At 36.7% G+C, this 21,443-nt stretch overlaps 4 protein-coding genes across 6 annotated transcripts; 3 read left to right on the top strand and 1 right to left on the bottom strand.

Moving 5' to 3' along the window:
- Positions 1-151: 151 nt before the first annotated feature.
- On the top strand, positions 152-2,317 carry LOC103862720 (phosphoinositide phospholipase C 6-like). 3 transcript variants are annotated; one of them, XM_018658531.2, is made up of 5 exons: positions 152-915; positions 1,050-1,358; positions 1,467-1,619; positions 1,705-1,791; positions 1,876-2,317. In XM_018658531.2, the coding sequence occupies exons 1-5, from the start codon at positions 895-897 to the stop codon at positions 1,939-1,941; spliced, it is 636 nt and encodes a 211-aa protein (XP_018514047.1). In that variant the 5' UTR covers positions 152-894; the 3' UTR covers positions 1,942-2,317. The 3 variants fall into 3 exon arrangements, with proteins under 3 accessions (XP_018514047.1, XP_018514049.1, XP_018514048.1); XM_018658533.2 differs by having other exon boundaries at positions 169-915; positions 1,043-1,358; XM_018658532.2 differs by having other exon boundaries at positions 170-915; positions 1,017-1,358.
- Positions 2,318-6,009: 3,692 nt separating this feature from the next.
- On the bottom strand, positions 6,010-8,148 carry LOC103862752 (ribosome-recycling factor, chloroplastic). Its single transcript, XM_009140445.2, has 10 exons — positions 7,897-8,148; positions 7,649-7,796; positions 7,500-7,566; positions 7,231-7,424; positions 7,046-7,157; positions 6,937-6,978; positions 6,778-6,834; positions 6,643-6,693; positions 6,437-6,493; positions 6,010-6,302 (listed from the first exon to the last, which is right to left on the bottom strand). The coding sequence occupies exons 1-10, from the start codon at positions 7,973-7,975 to the stop codon at positions 6,285-6,287; spliced, it is 825 nt and encodes a 274-aa protein (XP_009138693.1). The 5' UTR covers positions 7,976-8,148; the 3' UTR covers positions 6,010-6,284.
- Positions 8,149-13,194: 5,046 nt separating this feature from the next.
- LOC103862753 (probable inactive patatin-like protein 9) lies at positions 13,195-15,649 on the top strand. Its single transcript, XM_009140446.3, has 2 exons — positions 13,195-15,130; positions 15,208-15,649. The coding sequence occupies exons 1-2, from the start codon at positions 14,195-14,197 to the stop codon at positions 15,433-15,435; spliced, it is 1,164 nt and encodes a 387-aa protein (XP_009138694.1). The 5' UTR covers positions 13,195-14,194; the 3' UTR covers positions 15,436-15,649.
- Positions 15,650-18,108: 2,459 nt separating this feature from the next.
- On the top strand, positions 18,109-19,213 carry LOC117133631. Its single transcript, XM_033290320.1, has 2 exons — positions 18,109-19,122; positions 19,175-19,213. The coding sequence occupies exons 1-2, from the start codon at positions 18,109-18,111 to the stop codon at positions 19,211-19,213; spliced, it is 1,053 nt and encodes a 350-aa protein (XP_033146211.1).
- Positions 19,214-21,443: the final 2,230 nt, after the last annotated feature.

The following is a 21,443-nucleotide window of genomic DNA, read 5'->3' as shown; positions in this document are numbered from 1 at the left end:
TATATCCATTTTTTCTATGACTTTGCTTCCTTATTTCCCTTTTTTTTTATTCAAATCTTCTTCACCGTACTATCACAATACTAAAAGCCAAATATGCTGAGATATTAAGTTATCCACATCATCAAAAATAATCAACCAATCAGAACTCATTATTTTGCCATGTCACCTTGGCCAAGCTAAGCCCATGTCCACGAAATATTCTTTCTTACTTGCTTCTTCGTCCCTTCCGTTTCACCGATTCCTTTTCTGACAATCAGATAAAATCAGAAGCATAACAAAGAGATGACCATGACTCATCGACATGAACAAATTAAGCATCATCAAGAATGGACATAAACCAAGAATCACAAAAAGCGACAAAAGAGAGAGATTTACCGAGGGATATTTGAGAAGACGACGACGAGGAGGACGACGCGGAGGAAGAAGAGGAGGAGGAGGATGAAGAGGAGACAGCGAGAGGAGATAACAGAGAAATCACGAGGCACCAGAAGATCACAAGCGAAGGATGGTGATGATGATCGATTTGGACCTGTTTTTGGTTGTCCTTAATGCTCTACACTAGGATTAGGCCACTTAATCTCTTTGCTGCAGTCAGAAAATGGAAATTGTGGGTTCATGCCATGTATATACAGAGTTTGGGTGATGTTGATGATTCTGATTCTGATTTGATTTGTGTTTTAATTGATAAAGACAGTTGCTTGCTCTTCTATGAATCTGTCCGTAGTTGTCTTATTTACTATGCTACACTAGGGCTAGGCTACTAAATCTCTACGCGTCTATAAGTCATTGATTGAAGTATTCCCAAGGACCATAGATTCCGGTGCAGTTGTATTGATAGCTGCAAGAGCCTCCAAATTCGAAAACCAAGATGCCATTGATGCTTCCATTGTAGGGATGTTGGGTGATCCAAAAGAGGTAATTTGAATTGATTTAGTTAACTCTGTATATTGAAAACCAAGGTAAGAAAAAAATAGATTAATAATTGTCTTACATTTGTTTGTTGTTTTGTAATTTAGTTTTGAGTTTTGAACTAGAGTGATAGTGATCAGCAGGAGGAGGAAGAAGAAGCGAGTGAAGAACAGAAACCAGTATACAAACGATTGATCACTATCCATGCTGGGAAACCAAAGGGATCGGTGAAAGAAGAGATGAAAGTTGCGGTTGATAAAGTGAGACGTTTGAGTTTAAGCGAGCAAGAACTTGACAGGACATGTTCATCCAACAGCCAAGATGTTGTAAGGTTTACACAGAGGAATTTGCTTAGGATATACCCGAAAAGGACAAGAATTAACTCATCAAACTACAAACCCCTTATTGGCTGGACTCATGGAGCACAAATGATTGCATTCAATATGCAGGTAACAAATTAAAGGGTTAACTATGGATACCTTGGATCTTACGCTACCTTTTTGGCATCGGTTTAGGCCTGACCCTATATGTGTGTAACAATTTATTTGTGATTATAGGGATATGGGAAATCTCTGTGGATGATGCACGGCATGTTTAGAGCCAATGGAGGCTGCAGGTATGTAAAGAAACCTAACTTCTTGATGAAAAAAGGGTTTCATGAGGAAGTCTTTGACCCTAGGAAGAAACTTCCTGTGAAAGAAACGTTAAAGGCAAGTCAACAACAATTTAACAATACTATAAAGGATGTCACAAATTTTTTAAATGCCATACCATTTTGATGTGGTTTATTAATAGGTGAAAGTGTATATGGGAGATGGATGGCGTCTAGACTTCAGTCACACTCATTTCGACGCATATTCTCCTCCTGATTTCTACACTAAGGTATTAATATCAATTTAACCAAATAGGGTCTTTCTAACATTCTTTCAAAACGTTACAAGATTGTGGATTTGTGATATTTTGTAGATGTTCATAGTGGGTGTACCAGCAGATAATGCAAAGAGGAAGACAAAAATTATTGAAGACAAATGACATCCAATATGGGATGAGGAGTTCAGCTTCCCATTAATAGTTCCAGAGCTTGCTTTGCTTAGGATTGAAGTCAGAGAGTATGATATGTCTGAAAAGGATGATTTTGGAGGACAAACATGCTTGCCTGTTTCAGAGCTAAGACCGGGGTGATCTGTTCCTTTGTATGATAAGAAGGGTGAGAAAATGAAATCAGTACGGCTTCTTATGCGTTTCATCTTTGAATGATTTGGTTTAATAGGAGTGGATGTGTTTGAGAGAGAGAGTTTGGACCATTTTGAGAAAACCTTTTGAGGTATTGTATAATAGGAGTGGATCTTTGCTCTGATATCCAATAGTGTTTAGCATCTATCATATTAAAAAATATATATATATAATTTATAATTTTTTCCAATATATAAAATCTAAATGTAAGATGATCCAGAAAAATTTACACGGAAACTGGAACAAAAGTATGTTAAGGAAGTCCAAAAATCAGAATTTAGAAATTTACCCACCACAGTAACATATGTTCAAAAATGTAGTAGAAAATATTTTCAATAAATTTTATATTGAAAACCGAAAACGACACTTATTTTGAAACAAAAATTCTACTCTAGAACGACAAGTAATTTGAAACGGAGGGAGCATAGAAAGAACACAAGTATTATTACATCTTAGCAAAGTCAATTTTCCTGAATTACATGCATGCATACCCTGGTAAAATTGTAGAAAAACTCAACAGAAGCAATATAAATTTTCATATTTAGCTCATTCAGTAATTTGGATATATGAACCTTTTTTCACACACTGATAGAATATCTGGTTGTCCTTTCCGGTGATCTCTAATAACAACTGGTGGTTGAAGACACTGGTTGCGGGGAAAGTTAACAGTAAAGATGGAATATCTGGTTATCCTTTTCGGTGATCATTGTAACTTGAGAAGGGAGATAAATATATTCACTCGAAGTCCCTGAGTTTCCAAAACTGTGAGGAAAAATCTAATCTTAGCTGATAAATTTGGCTTCTTCCGATTAACAGCTATGGACAGCAAACGTATGAATTGCACCTGCATTACACTTGCTTGACGAGGTCATTGGGACAGAATCAAGTGACAAACTTATAATTGTCGACATTATTCTTATTAGTTATTAACTTATATTTATTATTCTTTTCTTTTGAAAATTTGTATCATGTTCCATACTAATAAGTTGTAAAAGGGTTTCTTCTGAATATTTACGTTCATTAGTCGTATAAACATGTTTTGGCAGCTAACAAACGCTCATGAAAGGAGGAAAATGAAATCTAATGGAATTTTATTATTTTTTCTTAATCTTTTGTTTCAAATATGTTTTGCTCCATGTTAACAAAAGTATTTGACATAAGAACATATTCATATAATTTTTTATAACCAAATAATAAATTATCGAAAGTTAAAAATGCATGTTGATTGATTTTAACGTTAAAACAAAGTTTGAACTATACATTAATTTAACCATATTTTCTTATAAAAACCTCAAGTAAAAGAGAAAAGACTAACAAAACTTTAAATAAGAATTAGTTTACTTTTTTTATAAACTTGATTACCAGTTTATATGTCTTTTTTATTTTGAAAAATAAGAACAGTGAATTTTAATAATTTCTAATTTGTAGTCACTAAAAACAACACAAAAGTACAATAATATCTAATAATTTATATAGCATTATCAGTCTAAGTATAAAATATATAAACTCAAATATAATTTTTTAACTAACCTAAATTTAATTAAAATATATAGGAAAAAACCCGGGCTATGCCCGGGAAAATCTCTAGTTTGTATAATAATTTTTCTCCTACCCACCCAAAACACATCATTAAAATAAACTTTATGGTCATGGCTTTTCTATTTAATATTATTTCACTCCTTGATAGTATTAGTATTATAAAGACTTCACATTTACAAAAAAAATAAAGGATTCAATTTTTGTAATTTATTTATATGACATTATGTAAACAGCTGTCTGGATGTCACACGTTTTATACTGTCAGGTGTTTAATTAAAGGGCAATTGTCAATAATAGCACCTTTTGAAGTTTATGTCTCAAAAATAGCACTAGAAGGAGAAAGTCACAAAAATGACATTCATTAAAGGGTAAAATATCCCTAATACCCTTAGTTTAAAATTTAATAAACAAATAAAAATAATTAAAAATAAATAAAAAAATAAAAAAATGAAAAAAAAATTATAGTTTCAGATTCGAAATTTTTATAATTTTTTTTTGAAATTTTTTTTTTATTTTTTTTTCTTCAAATTTTCTTTTTATAATTTAAAAATACTTTTTTTGAAACTGTTTTTTAAATTTTATTTTTTATTTTAGTATTTATTTTTTATAAAATTTTAAACACTAATTCCAAAACCCCACCCCTTAAGGTTTAGATTAATTAACCCAAAGGGTATAAGTGTATATTTACCTCTTTAATGAAACTTATTTTTGTGACTTTGAAACTTGAGTGCTACTTTGGGAACAAAAACTTGGTTTGGTGCTATTTTTGTCTTTTTCTCTTAATTATATTGTATAAACATTTACATTAAAAAAATTTAAATGGTGCTTCAAAAGAAAGATGATAGTGTTATTTAATTGAAATGATTAGACCCGTAATGGGATACCTGGCCGCTGATTCGCTCTTTTGTGGTTGTGGGATGGCCTCACCGTTAGTTACCCTTGGTCACGCCACAGGCCCACAGGCCCACAAGCAATATATATTATTACTAACCACATTACTATAGTTTTGATTCCCACTTTAGTATTATATACTATGCTATGACTTGGTCCAAAAATTATATCCTATCAAAACGAGCTTTATTATATAAAATAAGATGACAGGATAAAAAAAATTCAAAAATGGTTTGAATAAAATATGGCCGGAAGATAATGCAAACGAAACAAACGTAGTAAGATAAACTTAAAGTATTCGTAGTTGTAGAGCAGCATGATGGATGATGGTGGTAAACCAATAATTAATTTAATCATAATAAAGTGCTGACTGGGCGTACCGTGTCTTATGCAGTTAAATGAAAGGAGAATCAAATTAACTATTCTAATCATGTTTATAATAGAAAAATACTTTTAATAACGTTTTGACCCAAGCCTATATTATATAATGGTATAGTAACAGTGTAACACTTATATTACAAACACTAGGGGACAAAAAAATAAAAGTATGTTGTAAAAGACAGATTAAAACTTAATTGAAAACTGGAAAGCACAAATTAACGAAAGTTTCGTTGGAGTTCCGATGTAAGGAATCCAACATTTCAGCCACTTGACATATTCTAGTATATGTCAACATTGCTATTTGTAATTTTGTATTAGCGATTAGTATAATATTTATTGAAATAAAATATTTTATTATGCAAAGTTGCAAACAGACAAATTAAAATATACTCTTCCCATCAGTCCTACTAAAATATCCATCATGGTGTATGGACTAATCTTATATGAATATGAATTATTAGACCAAAAAAAAAATCTTATATGAATTATTTTTATTAAATCGTTTGAAAACTATATTCAAAGAACACACCACTATCGATGCATGCATGTCTTACAAGTTACAACCATGAATAAACTAATCAAATAAAATTCATATTTTTCAAAATACTTTTATAGCAAGATCCGTATCCGTTTGCTATTAGACGTAAAATTATTCCTCCTTCAAATTTCAATTCATAACAAATTATATAATCATGTGGAATTGGCGATCGTAATTTAAAACCAACATGTATCTATATTTGAAAATTAAAGAATAATTAACAAGTTCAAGTGTATAAAACCTCTAGGAAAGAAAAAGTGAACATGTTAATTGTGCATAGGTACAGAGAAGTCAAATTCGCCACCTAGGTTTTGGTTTTAGGTGTATTCATCGACAATTAAAAAAATCCTATGTTTTGTGCTATTTTATTTTTTATTTTTTAAAAAGAAAACAGATTTTACTCCAGATTGAATCAAACTTCAATGCAAGCATAGAATGAAGTATGATACATATTTGGGTTTGACAGATTTCTCGATGAGAGCGACTTTCTATAAAGAAAACGCATTTGAAAACCCGAATTCAACAGAGGGAGAGAAATCTAGGAATATAGAAAGTAAATGTGTTACACGGAAAGCAGGAAATCAAGCTAACAAGAGTTTGCTGTACAAAGAGGGAACACTTTAAGAACTGAAAATAGAATTGAACAAAGTTACTCTCGATTCCAAAAGGCATTCTTGTACCCCAAGAAACACAACATATTTTTTTTCCGATGAAAGATAAGAGTAGTAAAAGCGGCAAAAGAAGATGGGAATGTGGGGATTATACCAGATCGTCGCCTAGCACCCATTCCAAGTTACACCTTCAACAATTCCTGTGGATTCATGTATTGTGTACGCTTTTTAGCTTTGTAGTAATTAGTGGAGACTCTACTTTATCGATGGATCTAAGACAAAAGTATAGACCAGAGCCATAGACACAAAAAAGAGTAGATAGTAGCTGAGATACCTTCTCTTTCTGTTTGGAGAGCTCCTCTACCTTCTTCATGTATGTGTCAATTAGTTTCTGTCATCATTACCCAAATAACATACCAGTTCTATGAGCAATAACACACACTTAACCATTAATACTTCTCTCACTATACAATTACAATGCTCTCGCCTTTTTTCCAATTTTTTATAAAACAAACTCTTGTGGTCGGTTCAGATGATCACCTGCAAATCGCTTGACAAATCCTTCACGTTGTCTTCTGACAGCTTCTTCTCCTGTTAAAATGAAGCTTCTTTAAAAAATGACAAACGAAGAGGAACACCAGGAAAAATGAAGAATAAAAAAAAAAAGAGCTTAACCTTCTCGAGTTTATCATAAGACTTCAAGGCATCTCTCCTTATGTTTCTCAGTGCAACCTATATAACAAATACAAAATTCCAAAATAAAAGAGACAGCAGGCAATGATTAAGGAAAATGAAGAGTTCCAGTACATCATTATAAAAAAAAACACAACCTACCTTCCCTTCTTCAGACTGTTTGGCTACAACCTTTGTTAGTTCCTGCAATGGTACAAATTAAAGCACATAAGTCGGAAGTAGCATAGCAAACACCCACAAGAAGATATACCTTTCGTCGCTCAGAAGTGAGGGGAGGCAAGGACAAGCGAATGACATCACCATCGTTATTAGGAGTGACTCCAAGATCAGAATTGACAATGGCCTTTTCTATAGCCTTCAAGCTATATGAAAGCATGTATCATGAACCAACCAAGAGAATAACAACAACAAAAAGAAAAGAAGCAGAAAGTATACCTAGATTTGTCATAAGGCTGGAGCAAAAGAGAAGTACCATCGGGGGTACTGATTTGGGCAATGCTTTTCAGACTAACTGGACTTCCGTAGTACTCCACCTCAATCTTGTCAAGCATAGCTACATTGGCTCTCCCGGTCCTTATGGAATTGAAACTAGTCCTAAGCGTTTCAATCGTCTTCTCCATCTTTGCTTTCTGAATTCGCACAAAGAAAACATAATCATACTTCTTCGACTAATCAATAGCCAAAAAAAAAAAAAGAATACGTACAACATCCTTCTCAATAGCAGATTTCTCAGCCTCTATCTCTTCAATAGTTGCAGACCTTATCACCACTCTGCAATCGAGTTTTTTAGACAAATTTAGCAAACAAAACTATCATCACTACCCACATAAATAAATTAACTAGCAAAACCTGCCTCTTTTGTAGTGACCGCTTGACAACGGGGACACCACCACCGGAGAGCTTAACTCCCGCACCGAGCCAAGGAATGTCGCTCCTTAAAGAACACGCAATTGCGCGTGCAGAGGAAGCCTTGTCCGAAGCCATAACCCTCAAACACGAACCTACCCCAACGTGTTTTTTTTTAAATATGTGTTCGAAGCAAGATAAATAAAACAGGAGTCTGATTCCCCCATTTGAACCAAGCCGAGAGCGGAGACGTACCTGGCAGAGAGACGAGGGACTTTGAATCATTGGCTCTGAATCGAAGAATCGGTATGCTCTGAGCAGTGGAAGCCGCCATGGCAGTCAGTGAGAGACTAGAGTTAGAAAAATCTTCAATGCCTTGTTTCGGGATAAGGAAACGCTTCGACTCCTTGAACACATAAAACCTCTAATCCATTCAGAGATATTCTTCTACTAGGAGGGCTTCTAAGTGTTGGCCTCAAATATTAAAGCCCAGTATTTAGATGAATGTGAGGCTCCGCTCCATAGAACATTACGCAGCTCGAATCTAAGAACGTCTTAAACTGGGCCTGTGTCTAAAACCCAATAATATTTGCCAACGGCTCAGATACATAGGCCTATTTATATTAATACCAGGCCTTTTTTTTCTTTGTGCAACATTTATACCAGGCCTATTTATATTTATACCAAGCCTATTTATTAGTGTACTACTACTGACTAAAATCAATTGAAACAACAAAAGGTGAAAATTAAATTTTCTTTTTCGATCAACGAAAATCAATTATAATAAGCTATCTTACATGGAAACGGAAGCGGGTATGTGGAAGCGGAAGCGTAAGGAAGCGCAGAAGCGAGATTTTTTAAAATATTAGGAAGCAGATACGTGTTGGAAGCGTATATCCATATATAAATATAAATATATATATATATATGTAAATTTTTTAAAAAAATTAAGACTAAAAATCATATGATTTAAATTTGAAATAAAACATTTATTCATTTATAATAATTTTGAAATGATTTTATATTAAAACTGTAAAAATACACATAAATTATGTTTACAAAAAATATTATATTAATTATTTTTAATCTTCATAAATAACTAGATTTTTTAACCGCGCTACGCGCGGATAAGATATTATATGTATTCTTTAATTATAAAAGATAATGTATAATATTGTATTACATTATTTAAATAATATAAAATAAGACTACATAACATAAATATATTTTTAAAATTTTCTTTGTGGAAATCATTATGTTGTTTGATTGTTGTACTTGATTCACATATTTGCATAAATATTTGTGATAGATGAATAATTATATTTTTATTATCAGTAAATAATATATATTTATTATATAATATAAGAAAAATGAAATTATTTACTTTTTAAACAAACTTGTCTCCTGTTGGGGACTCGGTTATCATATTCAAAGGAGACATTTTTACAGTTATCAATCTTCTTAACAGTCAAAAAACAAATTTGAATATCAAAACAATATCTCATACGATCTCTTTGTGGAATAATTGCTCTGAAAAAATTGAATTTAGGCATAAAAAAGGACTGAAAATAGATGTGCAGATGTGTTATATAAGCCAACTTTACAAATTATTATTCATAATTCATATATCATTTATGTACATCCTATTTTTTGTCTATCATATCTTAAACATTTTGAAATAATTGATGCTAATTAATAATAAACTTTTGGCTGGCAAAAAAAAAAAATCAAATTTGTCTAATTATCGCTTAAATATTTTATTAATATTGTCTAAGAAGCTTTCAAGTGATATCATAGTTTAATTTTTATTATTACTCTTTTGTTAATTTTTAGAGTTTTTGTATTTAAGATTTTTTTCAATATTAAGCTTATATTTCTTTCACAGAATTGATATATATATCATAAAAATTACCATCAAATCAATTTTACTTATTTATTATTTTGTTTTTAATGAAAATACACTTTTTAAATAATTTAATTTAAAATAAAATTATATATTAATTTGTTGTATTCTAACAATTTGATTGAATTAATTAATTTTCTTTGGTGGATAACTTAAAAAGTTTTAATATGAATCAGAGAAGCAAGCTTATGTTGTTATATTATATTTATTTGTGTATATAGAATCTATATATAATGCTAGTGTAATAAAGAAAGAACATTATTTTTTGTAACTTCAAAAAGATACATTATTACAATTTGAAATTAATCAAAATTGAATAAAAAGGTAATTAAATATTTGTAAATCTAATTGTTTTTTTAATCTTGTTTAGTTGGATTCTCATGAAATGAAATCGATAGGTTAAACAAATGTTTACAAATTTGTTGTGTTATTGTTTTGTCTATAAACTACAAAATTTATTGAATTGATATATTTAATTATTGCATCCTTAAATAATATTTTATTAAGATATTAGAGAACTATGTTTTAAGTTGTTTTGTCAAAATTGTACAAAAATCTATGCTTTTTCATATTTGTCACAAAAATTTATATGTTAAACTTATTTTTACAAAATTCTTAACTTTGTCACGAAAACAAAAATCTATATTTTTTCATATTTGTCAATGTTCTCACACTTTCAAAGAATATATTAGCTTAGTCATTTACTTTTTTTTTTACAAAATAAAGTATCGGAGTCTTGAAAGTTGAATTCATATTATTGTAACTGTACATAAGAGTTTGTGATTTCATACTTAGTGATTCTTGTATATGTGTCCAAGAAAGTTTCAATGGCTTAATGGTAACTCCCCTATATTTATGTCATACTAACCCGGGTTCGATCCTTTCCTTTTACGAAAAAATAAATGAGATAACGTGGTAACTTTGAACTCTCTGATTATTTTGATTTTACTATCCTACGTGGACAGCCTATCTGAAGCTTATATTCTCCTTGACAGGTTTTTCTTATCTTTTCTCATTAGTTGTGCGTTCTATATTCTGGGCATATTGTTTTAGTTGTGTTATTTTCTATTTGTGTAGTTATTTTGATCTCCGACCACAGTAGCTCATTTCCTTATATCTAGACCTTTGATCTTATTATTTTCACTCATGGACTTTGGTCTTTAATCTTCTACGGTTTTTTTTTTAGCATCGTGCATTGTCATATCTCCCAATATTATTTTTTCGCAGTAGAGGCCACTCTCCCATAGAAACTATAGTCGATGTTAATTGTACGTTTGTGGTTCTTTACTCTGTTACATTTACCAAATCTCCTGACCACTTTTGTTATTTCTTCATTTTGTCTTCACAGCATATTCCATGTTTCGAACTCATGTTTCTGTTAAGTTTTGTTTTGACTGTACAGGTGGAGTAGTCATATCAAATGGTCTTATTGAATTTCTTCTCGTATATATCATTTTCCATGTATTTGATGTTTTGAAATGTTCGTCCGACAGTCGCCCAAGTCGTTTCTCTAAACTGATTTGTGTTCATGCGTAGCTGTTTGTTTTTAAATATTTTTTTCCAGATTCCTATACGTTTGCAATGGTTTAACTGTTGTTACACTGCCTGCGTAATTAAATATTGTGAAAGAAACATCATTCTTTCAATGCTCTTCTTATGTGAACATCCATTTTCCAATTCATTTCATCTTTTTTCTTCCTCAACCCATGCATTTAATATTTTATTTTGAATTAGAATATAAGCTGTTCAGTGTCCATTTTTCTTGGTTTCTCACATACAGACAGCAGTACCTACGTATTCTCACGAACATATAATTTGTGTGTGTGTTTCCAGTTTCTTATGTATTGTAATAGTAGTACTAATTACTTTTCTGATGGCAGATCTTTGAAATATAAGTCTTGCATCCATTCTTTCTCTAGCTGTCAATGATATCTAGACCACTTGGTGAAGTTACACGTGACATATAGCATGGGGTCCTTGCATTTTTCTTTTATTTTGGAAGCGTAATCTTAAACTTAATACATGGATCCTGAAACAACATGTTACGCCTGCAAATTCATAGCTATCATACTCTACGTCTGTGTTTGTCTTTGCTGGGCCTGAGTTCTTGGGATCGTCCTTCTCGGGGTTAAAGTTTCTCTTTCTCAACCTTTATCTTCTAGTATTAATGGCTCCCTCCTAACACTCGATTAATATATCATCTTATTATTCTAAAAAGGTTCCATGATCAATGGTTTCATCCCAGTCTCTCGAACCACTATTGGAATCTGTTAGAAGAGGGACACAGCATTGGTGGGTTCAAAGTCATGCGACCACTTCGTTAACAACGTCAGGTACCGTAAACAAAATCCAGAAACACCTTAACCTACTATCTGTAAGAATCACTCAAGACCACATATTACATGTACCTTGTGGAGCTAGCCTTCAATGATGATAGCGCTAATAAAACCTTATGATAATCTATATTTAGCTACAGAATAGACTTAACCAAAATAATAAGATACAAAATTAGACTTAACCAAAATAATAAGATACAAAATAGGTAAAACAAAAGTTAAAATTTGATGATGGCCTGAAGACACAATGAATAAGGGAAAACAGAGCAAATGTATAGTGGCATCCTTACGACGTCAGAAACGTATTCGCCACCGACTATTGTGGCCAATATTATAAGTGACAATCCATCAAGTTTGATAGAAGAGATAGCCATAAGATCTCGAGCTTGGAATGGCGACAAAATAAATAGTAGCATGACAGAAATAGGAAATTAATATTTGTATTGAGCATGTTGCTTTGACGATATGTTGCTTTGGCGTTTTGTGGTTAGGGCTGCAGATGAGATTTTCCATATCTTTATAATAGTTGGGAGACGAACCTCAAAACGTCCAAAGAGAGAATCTGAAGTGAATTAGTGAAATTGGAAGAGTCAAACTTAATAGCAAGCAATAATGGATTCGTATCGATCGAGAGGATGTAAGAGGGGAGATGGACGGTTGAATTTCCGAGGTTGAAGAAGATGACCGATGAAGTCTTCATTTATCACTTTTGGTGGGCCCGTATGATTTTAGAACCTGCAGACGTGGACACTCTTAGAAGAAATTCATATTATTAGATAGATAGATAGTCAAAACCGATGGTGATGTGGAGGAATGAAACATTATCATTGGCTGGAATTAATAATCCTAGGTGGACACCTTAGATTTTGAGATTATTGTGCTTTTAGTATTGTTAGATTGACACAATATGTTTTAATATGTGCTATATCTTTAATAAAAAATCTCAATGCATAAAGATAATTTATAGTATTATTTTTGATATTTGTATATTTATAACTCAATATTCATTACTATTAATTTTTTTATTTTATATAGATTAAAACTATGGTTTTATATTTTATTGATATACATTGTATTTGTTTTTTAAACGGAAACGTGATTCCAAAACGGAATCATAAGCTTCCAACAGGTTTTTAAAGAGAATATTTTAGAAACGTTTTAGAAGCGAGATTCCGCAAGCTTCCACAAGGTTCCGATTCCGATTCCGAAGCGGGAGGCGAACGTTCCGATGAAGCTTCCGTGCAACGTAGATAATAAGTCTAATTTTAATTATTGTCATCTCGGGTTTATTAAATGTTTATCTCGTGGTCCTTTTGATATCATAAACAATACTAGTATAAATTTTGCTGGTTTTCATTTATCATGCATCAATAAATAAATAAATATAAAGGCGAGAGTTAATAGAGATTAGTAGGAAGGTATATAGCAGCTGGCATATTTATAACGGAAGCGGAAGCCGAGCCGGTAAAGCAGCCGAGGTTCGCGCTTTACCCCCCTTGACCTTCTAATTTAATATGCCTACTCACACGTGCGAGCATTGTCCTACTCCCACCAAATTTATTTCTCTCCTTTCTATTCTGATTTACTCAAGTAAAAGAATCTAGTAAGACCTACATTATACACTTTTCTAGCCAAAAAAAAAAAAACTCTGAAGTACATTGTCCTACTCCCACCAAAAATGTAATTTTCATTGTTTAGAAACTCTTAACGAACATATAGTTATACTACTGCATTGAAGTGTAAATATAGCATACATACACTTTGGCCTATAATTAAACAGAAAGAAAAACAAAATTGGCACTCTAGAAACTATATAAGTCATCGGATGATACCAAAAATTATATGGCCAATGAAGAGATAATAACAAGGGGAAGAGACTTTACCCTTTTTCAATTTTATGGTTAACAACTTTATTTCATATTTTCTTCTGAATTTAAATCATTTTTGAACAAGGAAAAAAATGAAATATCCTCCCTATTTCGTAGACGGTGCTAATAAAATAAGGGAAATTTAAAAAAATGAGGAGAAAGAAACAGAGAAAGCACCGTCAGTGGGAGTATATAACTACCACCACCACCCACTAACAAACCAACCCGGAACTATCTCTGAATCACTAAACCCTTTCTTCTTCTCTCTCAAATCCACTCACTCTAAGAGAGAGACTAGTAAACACACAGTGAGAGAAAGAGAGAGAGAGAGAGAGAGCATTCCCTCCATTAATGCCTCCCTGCAACAAAGCGTGACAGAAAGAAAGAGAATCATAACTCCTTACCGTTTCGAATCAAAATCATTTTTTAAAACTATTTCAAAGATAATGGAGATGGATCTGAGCAAGGTCACTCTTGACATTTTCACGAAGCTTGAACAGAAATGGCTCTCCCACTGCGACACCACCAGGAAGACACGCATCCTTAGCATCGACGGTGGTGGAACCACTGCCATTGCCGCCGGAGCTTCTATCGTTCACCTCGAAGACCAGATCCGCCTCCAGACCGGTGACCCTCACGCTCAGATCTCCGATTTCTTCGACATTGTTGCCGGAACCGGAATCGGAGGCATACTCGCCGCCCTGCTCGTCGCCGACGATGGCTCCGGGAGACCGATGTTCACCGCCAGGGAAGCTGTGAAGTTCGTCGAGGAGAAGAACTCGGAGCTATTCGAGATCAGGCACACGGGAGTCTTCAGGAGGAGCCGGAGATACTCCGGGAGCAGCATGGAGAGGGTGCTGCAGGCAGCGTTTCGGAGGGAGGACGGTAAGGTGCTGACGATGAAGGACACGTGTAAGCCTCTCCTCGTTCCCTGCTACGACCTCAAAACCTCTGCACCTTTCGTTTTCTCACGCGCCGGCGCATCCGAGTCGCCGAGCTTCGACTTCGAGCTTTGGAAAGTCTGCCGTGCCACCTCGGCGACTCCCAGCATGTTCAAGCCGGTCAATGTGGTGTCGGTGGACGGAAAGACCTCTTGCTCGGCCGTCGACGGCGGTTTGGTGATGAACAATCCAAGTGCAGCCGCCGTCACGCACGTGCTCCACAACAAACGAGATTTCCCGTCTGTTAACGGCGTCGATGACTTGCTCGTCTTGTCCATAGGAAACGGTTCGTCCTCGACTCCAGGAAGGAAACTTCAGCGTAATGGAGGCTGTTCCACGTCATGCCTCGTGGACATCGTGCTTGACGGAGTTTCCGATACCGTTGATCAGATGCTTGGCAACGCTTTCTGCTGGAACCGTACGGACTACGTTAGAATCCAGGTAAAGCTAATTTCTCAAATAAATAAAATATTACAAACAAAAACGAGAAAGAGGATTAAAAATGGATGTGCATGCAGGTGAGCGGTTTGACTAGCGGCGGAGATGGAATTGTGGGGCCGAGAAAAACGGCGGAGGAGTTGTTGAAAGAGAGAGGTGTGGAAACGGCACCGTTCGGAGGGAAACGGTTACTAACGGAAACAAACGGAGAAAGAATCGAGTGTTTCGTGCAACGCCTTGTTGCTTCTAGCCTCCCTCCAAGTCCTTGCAAGGAATCTGCCGTTAATCCTCTCGCTGACGGCCGTTAAATGTGTGTTTTTTTTTATTGTTATTTATTTAGGATCTAATCCCGTGATGTAAGTTTGTAAGCAAACCCAGGGTTAGCTTTTAACCCCGCATCCTCTTTTTTTTTTTCTTTTTAATCTCCCGAGTTAATTAGCTTTTCTTAAAAGACTTAATAATGAATGATATAATCTACTTATTATTTACACTGGTGGAAAGAAAATAAACAGATATTCTTTCCTTGGATAGCCAGCACCAGAGTGTTCCAAATCTATAACTTGTCATTTTCATGCAATAGCAGTGAGCCAGTGACACAATGCGTATAATAGATAATAAATAAAAAATACAGCTCGATATAATAGTGAGAGCAATGTGATTCGTAAGTAGTCAACCATAGTAGTGGCGCATGCTTATTCTTTCCAACACATCCTTCGCATTCTCCATTCATTTTTACTGCTTTCATACCAAATTGAACCGTCGTTGTAACTAACTTCTGCTGTTTTTTTTTTCTTTCTAGCTATGTTCCATTACACATCAATTATTCAGCTACATACTGTTTATAGAAAATTCAATCTCATTTGGTGTCAATTCTATTAAATAACTGAGAAAAATTTATGCGATCTTTAGAGCATCTCCAATGTATAATTTCATTTTCTTTTCCAAAATGGAGTAAAAGTGAAAATGAAGTAAAATTACTCGGAATTAATTAGTGAGGGGTGAAGGACTTTCTCTCTCCTGCGTGCGATTTAGGGGTGAAGGTTCCAAGCCCTAGCTCCGCCGTCGGTGGGCACCACGCTCGCCGTCGAGAACTCTCGACCTCTCTCTCTCTGCTCTGCTGCTCTCTCTCTTCATGTCTCGATGCTTGCTAAGAAGAAGAAACATCATCCGGCCTTTGCTCTGTATTTCAAGGCTTTCCACAGAGTAAGGTCCGTAAGAAATCGTGCTCTGCTGAGGATGAAGAACAAGTCCATCTCTCTCGTCGACCTCTCTGACATCGGCGTAGCTGCATTTGGGTCTTCGGTCCCCGTGACAAGTTCTTCTCCTGCTGTTACTTTCGTTTCTCCCGGATCTATTCCGGAGCGTACCGGATCTCCATCTGGACTTCCCCAGCCATTAAAGGAGGTCTCTTCTCCTGCTTTGCTGTCTTCTCCTTCCCCTCTGGGAGAAGGTTCGTCACCTCGTGTTGGCTCTGAAACTGTCCCTCGCGACTCCACTATCCTGGAGGATATTAGTAGCCAAGCTAAAAATTATGCTACAATGCTTAAGAGTTCAGCTCAATTGCACGAATTGGGAATTCCGTCTGAGCATATCTCGGGTGCACCCTTCGTCCTCATTCCAGATGAAAACATCGAGGCGGCAAAACTGGAATTCAAAGACTTTATCTACGCTCGTTTCCACGGAGAGTATCCATCAATGGGGAAGATTATTGGTGTGGTGAATGCAGTGTGGGCTAGAACAGGCCCGCGAATCTTTGTTCATAAGATTGGGCAAGGAATTTATCTTCTTCGGGTCTCAAATCCGAGAACTCGTGAGGTTCTTCTATCTCGTACTTGCTGGAATATTGGTGGTCTCCCAATGTTCGTGGCTCCTTGGTCACCTGACTTCTCTCCTGATGAACCACCACTTACAAGTGCGATTGTTCCGGTTGAGATGCGCAACGTGCCTTACCTTTTGTTTAACCGACAAAGCTTGAGTCGTTTAGCGACGGCAGTTGGTAAGCCAGAGTCTTTAGCTCCTGAAACGGAGCGCAAGGAGAACTTTGAGGTCGCAAAATTGTTTGTTAGAGTTGATCTTACAGCTCCGCTTCCACACAGGATCGTTTCTGGTTTCTCAAACGGCAAGGAAGTGCAAATTGAAGTCTCTTACCCTTGGCTCCCAGTCAAATGTGATTCTTGCAAGAAGTTTGGCCATAGGGCAGATAAGTGTCCAGGGAATGTTACTGAACGATCTCCTGGCCATGCTGCTGCTAGGAATCCTAATCCTGAAACAACAAGAAGGAGATCAAAGTCTCGGCCAGGTCGCACAAGAAATAAAAAAGGTAACAAACCAGTGCTTCATTATGTTCCAGTGGCGTGTGATCGACAGGTATCACCTGATGGGAATGAAGCTATAAACACCGCCACCGTTTCTCTGGAAGTAGTCGATGCGTCCTTAGAGGAGGGTGAAATTGATCAAAGAAATAACAGTGTGATTGTGGAGTCTGCTGTTGCTAGTGTTCGGAGCTATGATGGGGTTCCATCCGTAGAGGCGACTGTCAGTTCTGATGGGATTCCATCTGCGGAAAATCAAATGAAAGTCTTACTTGTGGTTAATCATGACTGTTCTGTAGCTTCTGATCCTAGGCTGGAGGTCGCGGTTTCTAGTCATGAGGATATAGAGGCTACTACGTCAATGCTCCCTGTTAATGGTTCAGATGCTCCAGATGGTAAATGTGCTTCAGATAGTCTGCTACCTGCTGCGGGTACTACTGCTACGATGTCAAATACTAAAATTTCTGAAAAAGATGATAACTCCCAGCTGGCTGCAAACAGGCTCGAGGATTATTTGCGGGATCTGGCTAACAAGCAAGATCGAGAAGAACCTTTTCTCCTGGTCAAGAACAGGAAGAGTAGCCGCAAGGCTACAAAACATCATTAAAATCTGTAGATATGTTTTTTGCGTGGAACGTGCGTGGACTCAATAGTACCAGACGTCACACGATGACCAAAGACTGGATTAATATCCACAGGCCATTATTCGGAGCTTTTTTGGAGACTCATATAGTAGAGAGTAATAAAGAGAGAATTTTAGGAGCTATTCCAAGGGGTTGGAACTTCTTTGGTAATTTTGAAGGAAATGATTATGCCAGGGTGGTAGTTGTTTGGGATCCGAAGGTTACAATGCTCATATATGATGTGTCAGCTCAATCTGTGACTTGCGGGGTTACAATTTTATCTGAGAATATTGCCTTGACGGTAACTTTTGTGTATGGGTTCAATTTGGAGGAGGACCGTAGGAGTTTATGGGACAGTCTCGTTGTGATGCAGGACACGACTCCTCTGTCAAGATCCCCTTGGTCCGTGGTAGGAGATTTTAATCAGATGCTGAGGACTTCTCATCACTCTAACCATCTACTATCTCTTGTTGATGACTCCGGTATGGATGATGCATGTATTGCTCTGCAGGATGCTCAGCTCTTTGAAGCTCAGGCTAAGGGATTACCTTATACGTGGAGGAATGGCCAAGATGACAATCCGATTTCTACAAAGATTGATCATGCTTTTATTAACCAACCTTGGTCTTCAGCTTTTCCAGATTCTTTTGCAGAGTTTTTGGATCCCTCTCAATCAGACCATGCTCCATGCCTATTCCGAATGCCATCTATCAGGCGCCGGGTTATTAAACCTTTTAAATTCTTTCACCATGTCATAGATCATTCTGAGTTTGCTGAGACGGTAAATGGAGCATGGAATTATGAGCAGATTACGGGAACCTCTCAGTTTAAATTGGTTCGCTCCCTGAAACTTCTGAAAAGGCCTTTGCGTAGACTCAATAAACAACACTTCAGTGGTATTTCTCAGAGAGTTCAGGCTCAGAAGAATAAGGTTGATGATCTCCAAAGACGGTTACATACTTTACCTGATTCTGAAACGGCCAGGGAGGAGCACAGTGAGAGGGCCAACCTGAATGTGCTTCTAAAGGCTGAGGAAAAGTTCTACAGACAGAAATCAAGGGTTCGATGGGCAGATGTTGGGGACCGCAATACACCTTTTTATCATCGGACAGTTTCTCACCATGCTACGAGAAATCATATCCACTTTTTAAAAGATGGTGATGATCATTTTTTCTTCTCAATGGACGATATCAAATCGCATGCTGCTGAGTATTTTCAGGGAATTCTCGGAGCCACTGATCTTCCTTTATCATCTGCCTCGGTTGAGAATTTACAGAATCTACTCCCTTTCCGGTGTACTGAGCTCCAGAAAAATTATTTGAAAAGGGAAGTAACGGAGGCTGAGATCAAAGCAACAATATTCTCCATGCCACTAGATAAGAGTCCGGGTCCAGATGGATACTCGGTCGAGTTCATTAGAGCATCTTGGGATATGGTTGGCTCTGACATCATTAGTGCTGTTCGAGAGTTTTTCAGGAATGGAAAACTACTTAAAGACCTGAACACAATGTCGATAGCTCTGATCCCGAAGAAACCTGAAGCCTGTTCCCTGGGTGATTACAGGCCTATCAGCTGCTGCAACATTGTCTACAAGATCATATCCAAGATCATTGCAAATCGCCTCAAACCAATCTTATCGGAATGTGTCAGCCCCAACCAGGCAGCTTTCCTGAAGGGTCGCAGCCTTGGAGAGAATGTTTTACTTGCGACTGAGCTTATAAAGGATTACAATAGCTCCTCCTGCTTAAAGAGTGCCATGCTTAAGATTGACATACGTAAAGCTTTTGATACGGTGTGCTGGGATTTCGTGATAAAGGTTCTTCAAGCTCAGCAGTTCCCTCCTTTGTTCATCACTTGGATCACCGAGTGTATTACTTCCCCAAGGTTCTCTGTCGCCATTAATGGAGAGTTAGCGGGTTTCTTCGAGGGTAAGAAAGGTCTCCGGCAAGGTGACTCAATGTCCCCCTATTTATTCATTATGCTGATGGAAGTTCTTTCTCGCTTACTGGACAAGGCTGAGGTAGATGGGGCGTTTAGACTTCACCCTCTTTGTACTTCTCCGAAGCTCACTCACCTCCTGTTCGCTGATGATCTGCTGGTTTTCTCTGATGGTTCTCGAGCTTCAACTGACGGTATTAAATCTGTTATGAGCATTTTTAAAGATTGGTCAGGTCTTGATACAAATGAATCAAAGTCAGAGATTTTCTACGGTGGTTACTCCGACATTCAGATCTCGGTTCTTAGTGATCTCTCGGGCTTTAAACGAGGGGCTTTCCCTACAAGGTATCTTGGTCTGCCTCTGTCACCAAAAAAGATCTCAGCTGCAACCCTCCAGCCCTTTTTGGACCGTATAACAACAAAGCTTCACTCCTGGACAGTTAAGTTTTTATCTTTTGCTGGTAAAGTAACGATGATCTCTTCGGTAATTTACGGCATGGTGAATTTCTGGAGTTCAGTCTTTGTGTTACCTAAGCGGTTCTATGCGAAAGTTGACTCTCTCTGCTCAGCTTTCCTTTGGAAAAACAGCACAGCCTCTGCAACGGGAGCGAGAGTTTCATGGAGTGACATCTGTAAACCGAAGAAAGAGGGGGGCCTTGGCTTGAGAAAATTGGAGGAGTTTGAGATGGTTTTCAGGTTGAAAAGATTATGGCAGTTCTTCTCATGCTCAGGCTCTCTTTGGGTCCCCTGGCTCAGCAATAACAGATTCGGTGGCATAAGTATTTGGCTGATAAATGATTCGCAGAGATTCTCGAAGACTGTGAGGAGTATGCTTGAGTTGAGGCAGGTGCTTCACTCCTATCTCCGCTGCAGCATTAGGGATGGTACTACAGCTTTGTTTTGGTTTGACTATTGGACTGAGTTGGGTCCTTTGTACTTAATGTTTGGAACCTTGGGCCCTAGATCCCTTCGGATTCCTCTTAATGCAACTGTTTCACAAGCAGTCTGCAACGGCCACTGGAATCTACCTCCAGCAAGGTCAGATTTAGCTGTGACACTCCAAATTATTCTCTCTACAACGCCTGTACCAAGTGACTCAAATGGGAACGATGTTTACTTGTGGAAGCAACACACTGGTGGGTTTGGTAAGTCGTTTATATCTAGGGTGACGTGGGAGCGGTTACGCATTCCATCCCCGTTAGTCCCGTGGCACCCTGTTGTTTGGATCAGAGAGGGGATACCTCGATGTTCCTTCATTGCTTGGACCTCATATTTGGGGAGACTTCCAACTAGAGATCGTCTGATTTCTTGGGGCCTGGCTGTTCAGCCGGTTTGTGTTCTTTGTTCTAATGCTGATGAATCCCACAGCCATCTCTTTTTTGAGTGCTCTTTTGCAGTTGCTGTTTGGTCTCATTTTTGTGGCAGGCACTTAGCAGCTCCTCC

This window comes from Brassica rapa, chromosome A04 (assembly GCF_000309985.2).
Source record: "Brassica rapa cultivar Chiifu-401-42 chromosome A04, CAAS_Brap_v3.01, whole genome shotgun sequence".
NCBI classification, from domain to species: Eukaryota; Viridiplantae; Streptophyta; class Magnoliopsida; order Brassicales; family Brassicaceae; genus Brassica; species Brassica rapa.
Note: the sequence above shows the minus strand (reverse complement) of the source record. Positions and strands in the feature narration are given on the sequence as shown.

Coding starts and splice junctions, on each gene's coding strand:
- LOC103862720 (XM_018658531.2), top strand. CDS start 895: ATGTTGGGTGATCCAAAAGAG. Junction 916..1,049: donor TGTTGGGTGATCCAAAAGAG/GTAATTTGAATT, acceptor GATAGTGATCAG/CAGGAGGAGGAAGAAGAAGC. Junction 1,792..1,875: donor CTCCTGATTTCTACACTAAG/GTATTAATATCA, acceptor GATATTTTGTAG/ATGTTCATAGTGGGTGTACC.
- LOC103862752 (XM_009140445.2), bottom strand. CDS start 7,975: ATGGCGGCTTCCACTGCTCAGAGCATACCGATTCTTCGATTCAGAGCC. Junction 7,567..7,648: donor AAGCGGTCACTACAAAAGAG/GCAGGTTTTGCT, acceptor ACTCGATTGCAG/AGTGGTGATAAGGTCTGCAA. Junction 6,979..7,045: donor TCACTTCTGAGCGACGAAAG/GTATATCTTCTT, acceptor GTACCATTGCAG/GAACTAACAAAGGTTGTAGC.
- LOC117133631 (XM_033290320.1), top strand. CDS start 18,109: ATGACCAAAGACTGGATTAATATCCACAGGCCATTATTCGGAGCTTTT. Junction 19,123..19,174: donor TCTACAGACAGAAATCAAGG/GTTCGATGGGCA, acceptor ATCATCGGACAG/TTTCTCACCATGCTACGAGA.
- LOC103862753 (XM_009140446.3), top strand. CDS start 14,195: ATGGAGATGGATCTGAGCAAGGTCACTCTTGACATTTTCACGAAGCTT. Junction 15,131..15,207: donor CGGACTACGTTAGAATCCAG/GTAAAGCTAATT, acceptor ATGTGCATGCAG/GTGAGCGGTTTGACTAGCGG.